The 10,000-nt window shown below is 39.1% G+C and overlaps 1 protein-coding gene across 1 annotated transcript in view; it reads right to left on the minus strand.

Annotated features, from left to right (window-relative positions):
• Positions 1-9,449, minus strand: part of Cdk5alpha (Cdk5 activator-like protein) — a 163,506-nt gene extending 154,057 nt beyond the window's left edge. Inside the window, exon 1 of the mRNA XM_067123122.1 lies at positions 8,165-9,449. Within this exon, the coding sequence (XP_066979223.1) occupies positions 8,165-8,959 (795 nt within the window). The 5' untranslated portion in view covers positions 8,960-9,449. The remainder of the gene's footprint in view (positions 1-8,164) is intronic.
• Positions 9,450-10,000: the final 551 nt, after the last annotated feature.

The following is a 10,000-nucleotide window of genomic DNA, read 5'->3' on the forward strand; positions in this document are numbered from 1 at the left end:
ATTTATATAATGAGAGAGAGAGAGAGAGAGAGAGAGAGAGAGAGAGAGAGAGAGAGAGAGAGAGAGAGAGAGAAAATCATATGAGTATGTCCTTAGAATTTCGATAAAAAACATACACATCTAGTGTCCAGCTGTGAAAAAATACTATTATTATTATTATTATTATTATTATTATTATTATTATTATTACTATTATTTTAACCACAACAATATGCCGGGTACGTGAATTCCAAATCAATTATTATTATGAAAGATGCACACCCAAAACGGAATTGCTTCAAAACTACCAGAAACACAGGACAAGGATAAAACCGACAGTAAAAGTAAAGTGGAAAGGGGTAACTTGATTTTTTTCTGTGTTGGGGCGGGGGGTGGAGAGCTGACATAGAAATGACAAGCCACACCAAGTCTTCAATACCAGACAAGGATTAACCTATGAGTCAAGAGGAAGAGAGTCTGTTAACAGAACCATGATTCTGATCGTGGTTCTAAGTCATAACACAATGCTTCCAAATAAAAACCATCCAGAAATTGACAACAGCTCTTGGCTAATCTTCATGTACTGTTAAAGCAGCACAATATGGAATACGCTTTAATAAGGGGGTGACGAAATCTCTAAATTACACAATATTTCTCAAGATTTATGTATTCAATGTCAGTCACTGTCAAATTTTTCTTTCAAAAAAATCTGACACTCTAAGAAAGATAAAGGTTAAGGAAACGCTTAAACAGAGAACCCCTTGCTGAAATATTCTTCATGATTACTACTTATGTGTTTCTTGAAAACAAAACGAATATACGTTCATTAATTTCAAAGTAAAATTTCAGTAACATCCCCTGATTCACATGGTGTCTTCACTTAGATATGTATATATTACAGGATACAAGACCACAGGTAGCTCTAGTGTCGGGTATATCAGTTCTCGAGTATTTTCCCAAAGGATCTTCAAAGTCGTTTAAGAGTACAGCAGGTAAATAGACTATAAACTCAGCTAAGAAACCTTTTATTGTTTGAAGAGTTACAATAAATAAGGAAAACTGATCCTTTGTTAAGACAGATAATTGAAGATTGGTGCGAGGGAAACCAAATGGAAAGGAGGTTAGGGGCTCGCAGTCTCATACCTCTTATCACTGTTGTAAAAACATAACAATAAAATATTTAGTACTGAGGTTTCGAAAATTCACGGTTAGGGTACAGATGAGGGGAAATGCATGCCCGCAGAAGTCCTTTAGTACAGAAAAGTAGATATTCCGCATGCCTGCGGAAATCCTTTATTACAGAAAAGTAAATATTCTGCATGTCTGCAGAAGTCCTTTAGTACAGAAAAGTGAATTTCTGTATGCCTGCAGAAGTCCTTTAGTACAGAAAAGTAGATATTCTGCATGCCTGCAGAAGTCCTTTAGTACAGAAAAGTAGATATTCTGCATGCCTAAGAAGTCTTTTAATACAGAAAAGTAGATATTCTGCATGCCTGCAGAAGTCTTTTAGTACAGAAAAGTAGATATTCTGCATGCCGGCAGAAGTCCTTTAGTACAGAAAAGTAGATATTCTGCATGCCTGCAGAAGTCTTTTAGTACAGAAAAGTACATATTCAGCATGCCTGCAGAAGTCCTTTAGTGCAGAAAAGTGGATATTCTGCATCCCTGCAAAGATCCTTTAGTACCAAAAAGTGGATATTCTGCATACCTGTAGCAAGTCCTTTAGTGCCAAAAAGTGGATATTCTGCATGCCTGCAGAAGTTCTTCAGTACAGAAAAGTGGATATTCTGCGTGCCTGCAGTTCTTCAGTACAGAAAAGTGGATATTCTGCACGCCTGCAGGAGTCCTTAAGTACAGAAAAGTGGATGTCCTGGTTCTTATCAACAAAGTGAGAGAGCGGGAGGACCTCCATACCAAGGAAGAGAAAGTGTTTGCTGGAAAGAGTGAAAAACACCTGATGTGCAATGGGGTCAACATGCTGCTGATGAGGAATTTCTACAAGCTCATGGAATCTCAGACAGCTTGAAAGGTTTCACACATACAGAGCCTGATAGCAGACACCAAAGAGGATAAAATGAGGCATCAGCTTCCTATCCTGCTTTCTACTGAGGCACACCTTTTAAAAGGAAAAAGTCTTACTACTGGATAATAATAATAATAATAATAATAATAATAATAATAATAATAATAATAATAATAATAATAATAATAATAACAGAATCGAAGGAAGTATAAAAGATATTTAACAAGTAAAAAATGCGACGAAGCTTCTTCGGCGCAATCGAGTTTTCTGTATGAGCCGCGGCCCATGAAACTTTCAGCCACGGCCAGGTGGTGGCCTGTCCTATAGCCTTGCCAGACGCACGATCATAGCTAACTTTAACTTTAAACAGAATAAAAACTACTGAGGCTAGAGGGCTGCAATTTAGTATGTTTGATCAACATATTAATTGCAGCCCTCTAGTCTCAGTAGTTTTAAGATCTGAGGGCGGACAGAAAAAGTGCCGACGGACAAACAGAGCCATCTCAGTAGTTTTCTTTTACAGAAAACTAAAAATCATTACCAATAAAAAATCCCCAGGCCCAAATCTTTGCATCCCCACTCTGACGAAATTCCCAGCGAGGAAGCTCACGCCTAATCCAAAGCAAAATGGTTAATAATCTAATATCAGCCCATGAGAGGATTATGGAAACAGGCTTACTGACTTCCGTGCCAGCGGGAGAACACGTGGTGGTCACAGGAGTAGCAAGGACGCCCTCCACCTTCCCTGGGAGTGAGGTTGGGGGGATGTGCAACGTCAACAGTTCTCCAGTCAGCAGCTTTTTCACCACCTCCCTCCTTCCACTTTTGCTTTTGTTTTCTACCACCTTGAGTTACTCAACAATCAGCGTTGCATAAGATTGTTGAAGCTTATCTCACATCGGAAATAATCAGTGGTTTGAGAAATCAGTTTCATATTTATCATTTTGATCAAACTCTTCATAGGAATGGTTATTAACTAATACTGGACGATACTGACTGAGGCGGTGCACAGACCTTTGCTTGCAAACATGTGCGCACCATGTACGCAACTTGTGAACACATTCAAAGTACACATTTACCAAAACATGGAGAAAAAACAGTCTTACAGAAGTATACCTTTTATGTAAATATTCATTGTGCACAGACACACACACACACACGATTATAATCACACTGACACCTGATTTATATATCTACAAGAACCATAAAGAAAAATTAAACACTGGATGAAAATCCTGGTACATGTGGACAAACACATACATATGAGTGAGAGAGACGATTCCCCAATTTCAGTATTTTGTCTTCTTTTATGGCTGGTGACACAGCGTCACGTCGGGTGGCCTTGCAGTTAAATAAATATTAAACAAAAAGGCATCACTGCTCCATCACCAAACTACTCGTTTTTAAGTCCAACATGTCAGACTACGTTTGAGATAGCTGGTAATCATAATAGCCTACTATATTTCCTCCCCTTAACAGCCTATTACTGTATAAATTGCCTAGGGTAAAGAGATAAATATACGAAAACCATGCTGAAATTATTTCATCATGCTTTAAATATTATAATGGCTACTGAAAGAAGAGGAACCTCAGAAATATGCAAATAAATAAATCTAAGTTCTGAGTCATTCAAACATATGCCGATATGGCAAGCAAAACTTAACCGGTAATTGGAAATGAATACTAGATGGAAATTTTAGGTTAACAAAATTCATCCGATATATACTGACAAATTGTAAGACATTTTCAGTAAGTATGAAAGAGACTGATATACAATTATTTCTTACTGTAAGAGACTGATATATAATTATTTCTTACTGTAAGTGAGAAACCTTTCAAACTACTTGCTATAAACAATTAAGAAGATGGCAACTGATAGAAGAGAGAGGAGCCAGTCAATGTCGAATAACTGGTTTTGTCCGAGTTTAAAACTCTTATTTATTCCTGGTGGTCTTCCGCCTGACCCAAAAACCCTTTCCCCCCACAAAATGTAATCTAAATATCTAGACTTTTCGCTTTCAAGAAAGTGTAATTCAATCATTTGCCGTTTATTTATTCATGGGATTCATCTAAATATATAATCAGTATTATCTATCCATCTCATTCTGGAAACCGTCATCACATTTCGTTCCAAATGTCAGTCTGAATGTTCTCTTGCGTCACAGGACACAATGCGTGTAGTGACAGGGCCTGTCTTTAAGACTCAGCACTTCCAGCCATATTTCACTCAAGAAATCTCCGCAGCGAAAATACTTTTGCATCGTAATTTACTTTCGGCAATGACGTAATTCAACCATCGTTCGAGAATAGACATCAGGGATAACTTAGCTTGTCATGGCATCTAGATTTACCCCGGGCCAGATTGTCCGCCTGATGTCGCTGGAGTGAACTGGAAAAACCTCAAGGTAATGATGAGAGAAGTCTAGAGGAAAGGTCAATGAAATGTCACTGACTCGCAAATGTTCTCGTCACTGGATAAAAGATCTTTCTATTTTTTCATCGTCTTCTAGACCTTGGAGTCTAGGGTGATTTAGAATATAGAAATGGGGTTCATTCTTATGAGCTCAGAAATGGAATCTATTCCATCGAGTCCATAAACGCGATTTATTACCCCTTGCCTAGAAATGGGATTCATCCCTATGAGAAACATTACATGTGAACCCATCCCTATTTGAGTCTAGGTACGTGATCTATTCCTATGATACTCCAGAAATGGGACTCATCCTTATGAAAAAAAATTATATGTGCCTCCATCCCTGTTTGAGTCAAAGCATGTGATCTATTACTGTGACAGCCTAGAAATGTGATCCCCATAAGAAGCATTAAATGTGACCCCATCCTTATTTGAGTCTAGAGATGTGATCTATTCCCATGACACCCCAGAAATGGGACTCACCCCTTTGAGGAACATTAAATGTGACCCCATCCTTATTTGAAACTAGGTATGTGATTTATTCCTATGACACCCCAGAAATGGGACTTTATTATTATTATTAAAAAATTTAACGAGACCACTGAGCTGACTATCAGCTCCCATGGGGCTGGCCCGAAGGGATTTGATGAAATGCCAGGTCTAGGCCAGAGGGCTAGCACTGGGACCAAATAGGTCATTCGTTATGGTGATGCATGAATGAAAATTAAATTAAAAACTGCACAAAGGCATATGCTCTCATATTGGAACAGTCACACAATAAATGTATTTATGCTCATGTTTCCATAAATACTTACTCAAAAGGTATACTAAAATTCAAAATAAAAATAAGTTAAGTAACATTTTAAAATTTTGTTGTTTTAAATTCATTACATGCCTAAGGATATCCGTATTTCTATTATTTACTTACTTTTAGATTTTATCAGAGAAATGGGACTAACCCCTATGAGCTGCATTACGGGCTGCTCTGTGAGAAAGAGCCCGTGCTGGCATAAAGCCAGTTCATTCAAAAACAACAACAGCATGAGATGTATTTAACGCGACCCCATCCTTATTTGAGACTAGGTATGTGATCTATTCCTATGACATCCCAGAAATGGGACTCACCCCTATGAGAAACATTACAGGTGACCCCATCCTCATCTGAGTCTAGACTTATGACCTGTTCCTTTGACACCCCAAGAAATGGGACTCATCCCTATGACAAACATTAAATGTGACCCCATCTCTATTTGAGTCTTGGTATGTGATCTATTCCTATGACATCCTACAGAAATGGGACTCACCCCTCTGAGAAACAATTAATGTGACCCCATCCTCATTTGGGTCTAGACTTGTGATCTATTCCTGTGGCAGCTAGTAACAGGATTCATCCTTATTAATTTATAAGTGTTATACAACAGTTTAAACTCTCTTCAATTAATTATAATCATCGTCTTCCCCGGCAAATCTCAAAGGCGAATTTCCTAAGCATCATTCATCTTCCCTCTGGAAATATAATCGACACAACCTCCTCCATTGATTACAGATGGCCAGGCTCATCTGGCAATAACTATTGATTATGGATTGACCTTAATGAGAGGGTTTCATTATCGTCCTTGACTTGGTCATTCGGTATCTTGGTCTCATCATCAGCATACCGAAAACGCATTCGATAAATCCATCACCGTCCCGTGACCCTTGAGAAGTCTCTTGCGTTAAAAAAAAAAAAAAAAAAAAAACCATGTTCTAATTCTCTGAAAACGCAACAAATTTCAAGAAAAATCATCGCAGATGCTGCCCGATTGGTACTTTGCATACTGGATATTTTTCATTCACATAAAAATATATTTTCATTATGGACACAATTTTCTAATCTCACGTTAAGAACGATGATTATTTAAAAAACTAAATTTAATTTTTACGACACTCTAACAGTTACATATAAAATTTTTCACCAGATGATTCCTTCCTTTCTGGAAGGGGTGTGGCCAGAAGTGCACAGCCTTCCGGTTGCTTACGGTTTCTGACTAAGTCTTGAGAGTGAGGTTACTAGCCCCATGTTTTTTTTTTTTTTTTTTTTGTTAACCAGTAGATGACAGTATTTATATGCAGCAAAGCAGATTGTAGGGCTTCCAGTATGTGGGGAGCAATCCAAGGACCTAGCAGGCTAGAACTAGCACTGCACAACCCAGCTAGTGTAGGAACCTTCCAAAAGGTATATAGATATGCCACATCCCTACGCTAAATATATTGTGTATAGATATATATATATATATATATATATATATATATATATATATATATATATATATATATATATATATATATATACATACAGATATAAATGTAGTTATATATTAGTGTTTGTGTTTTACTGGTTAATAATAAAATCTACTTAACCAGTTTAATGTATTTGTCAAAGTATACATATTGCAAACGAATACTAACAATAGTAATCATAATCAAAATAACTGAAGCCCATCTGACAGCAAAGCATAGAGCCGTTCACCCCAGCATAGCAACATAAAAAAAACCAATCGTCGTCGGTATACAGCGCATGACTCACATGAAATAATTTACGAGAGAGAGAGAGAGAGGAGAGAGAGAGAGCAGAGAGAGAGAGAGAGAGAGAGAGAGAGAGAGTTGAATGGGACAGTCTTGGAAAACTGGAGGACATAACAAATACATGACCTACAGACAGAAGAAAGGGGGTGGAATCTTCACTGACTTTTACCAGGCACGGTAACCGAAGTTCATGCAAATTAAATATAGGAAGGAAATATTCCGATCACTAAGGGGAAAGTCAAGGGAAACGGAGCAATTTCATAAAAGAAAAGTAAATTAACAGAAGAGCACATAAATGCCTGGGAACGAACACACAGAGAGAATGTAATAATGAATATAAATAATGTAAGAGAGTGAGAGCGCGAGGGAAAGGGACACTGAAAATTAGCAAGAAAACACAGAACACAAAGAAAAAAAATTTTTAGCAATAGATCATACAGATGATACTGAAAATGAGGGATAATGAATTATTCAAAGAAAATATAAAGATAAACAAACTGTCCAGCACTTGAAAGCTGGAGGAAATCTGTTAATAATTATGAAATTAAATCATAAGTATGAGAGAGGGGGAAAAAATAACGACACAAAAGTCCTGGATTCAATGAAGCAGCCTGGAAGTTGATCAGCTTTACGGCGATTTTTCCATCAACGGGGATGAAAGATGAAAGGAAGGCGTAAATGCCATTACAAGAATGAATCTGCTTATAGAGGCGTGCATCCACTTACAAAATCCCGCAATGAAAAGGACGTCAAAGCAGGTCTTTGTAATGCGAAACCAATATCATGGCCAATTTCCTCGCGGTTTTCATGCTGTTTACAATAAAATAAAGGACAACTTCAAGTTTCTTCACACATAAAGGCTAAATGGGAATCTTATATATTTAATACGTATGTTTTTGACTCCAGTTAAAAATGTCTTTGTCTGTCTAATTGTCCATTCGTTCTTTACACGCACACACACAAACACACACACACACACACACACACACACATATATATATATATATATATATATATATATATATATATATATATATATATATATATATATATATATATAAAATATATATATATATATATATATATATATATATATATATATATATATATATATATATATATACATAAATATATATATATGTGTGTGTGTGTGTGTGTGTGTTTACAAAGGAAAAACCTCTCACCTGCCAGCCCTGTAGAAGGAGCGAACGATCAACAGTCCTCAGCCACATGACAGCATCTCCTGCCTGGAAATCTCTGAGCCTGGAGCACGTCCTGTGTAAGTAGAGGCCCAGACACTTGAGTAATTCTGACGTGGATGCCTGAATGACCGTCTTCTTCGTGGGGCTGACGCCTGTAGGAGTGGTGACAGTGGAGGCGCTGCTGGTACTACTCGTAGTAGATAGGGAGGGCGCCAGCACTGGTCCTAACTGATGCTGGTGTTGTGGTTGATTCTTTTGTGGTTGGTGATGGTGGGGGAGAGGCCGTGCAGGCACAAGGGCATTGCACAGGTCATGGGTATGTGTGGAGGGCGCCGAGGTAAGTGTGGCCTTAGGAGGGAGTTTCTCTGTGGGGGTGTGGGCGTTGTTGTTGTTCACCCTGACGAGGTCCAAGTGACCCATCGAACTTGGGCGAATGTTGTAGCATGACAACGCCTTCTGGATGTTCTTGTTATTGTCGATGAAGGGATGGATGTTGTCGAGCGGCTGACGCAACGTGAGGTTCTTGTTTTTGTTGTCCAGCTTCTTCTTGCTGGTGTTGGAGAAACGTTTCCAGCTGAGGGCATTGATGAAGAGCGAGTGTTTCTTGAAGTTCCTCTCGAGGGCATTCTTCTCGCTAAGGATGTTGGCGTTCTCGTTGTTGACGACCTTCTCCTTGTTGCGGACGTTGTTAAGCGTCTCATAGTTATGGTTGTTGAGTGTGTAGTCACCATAGTAGGGTTTCTGTTCCCTCGGACTGAAGCTCAGCACAGTCCCCATGGTGAAAACTTTAGACAGGGACGAAATGATTCCAGGGGTCTCCACCTTGCCGAGATTTCTCCACTACCCTAAGAACAAACTTACCCATACACTCACAAACACATACACACACAAACACTGCCCTTGCCTCCTTTTTACAAGCACTCTGCCATAGTTACTGCCGCTGCTTGCTACCAGACGCTGCTGCCTAATCTCTTCGCCAACACTCAAGATGGCCGACTCTGTCCACAATGGAATGTTGTTGTTGCTGCTATTCACTCTTCACTGCATGAATCTCGTTTCCATCGCAGTTTACGGATATCACAATGCTTTGGAAAGTCCTTAACTAAATGCTTAAGAGTAAGAGAAGGAGGAGGAGGAGGAGGTTTTCCAGTGTTTACACTAACACGAGTCAATATCTGCTGCTGCAACACATTCCACCACTGGCACTCTCTCCTGGCTCTTCCAGCCGACCAGTACCTCTACACAACTTCCATAAGCAGCCTTCAAGACTGGGAATCGTGTGGCCAATCATATTCCAGAACTCATTCCCCCAATCTTTCAACGCGCAAGCCTATTGGTTGCAGGCGGGAAACGTCACTTTAGGGGGGGTCGAGTGACCTGTTGGGTTGCCATGGATACTGATGACGTCACAGTGCAGAATCGATTCCAGGCAAAGAGGTGCCATTTCCTAAATTCTATATAACGGGATTGTTTCTTTCTCGTCAATTTACTTGTGAATCATTAACAACATTTACTAGCAGGTATCATTCAGTCAAATGTATGGTTAGCTTACAACAGTAACAATGGTTGTTTACCTGGAATTTATTGAGAGATTTTCCCCTCGGCGGTAACATTGGCCACTAACTCTTCTCCCCTTCCGCCGAGTCTTCCCCTCATGGGGACGTCACTCCAAACCCTCTACCCCGCCAGTGAAGGACCAGATCGGGGCTGCCGCTCGGAGAGATAAAGAAAAAAAAAACACATATACATACACTACACTCAGCGATGTGAATGAAAAAACATCGGCGCTAACACGGTGCCTTCCTTGATGGAAAACTT

This window comes from Macrobrachium rosenbergii, chromosome 21 (genome assembly GCF_040412425.1).
Source record: "Macrobrachium rosenbergii isolate ZJJX-2024 chromosome 21, ASM4041242v1, whole genome shotgun sequence".
Classification (NCBI taxonomy): Eukaryota; Metazoa; Arthropoda; class Malacostraca; order Decapoda; family Palaemonidae; genus Macrobrachium; species Macrobrachium rosenbergii.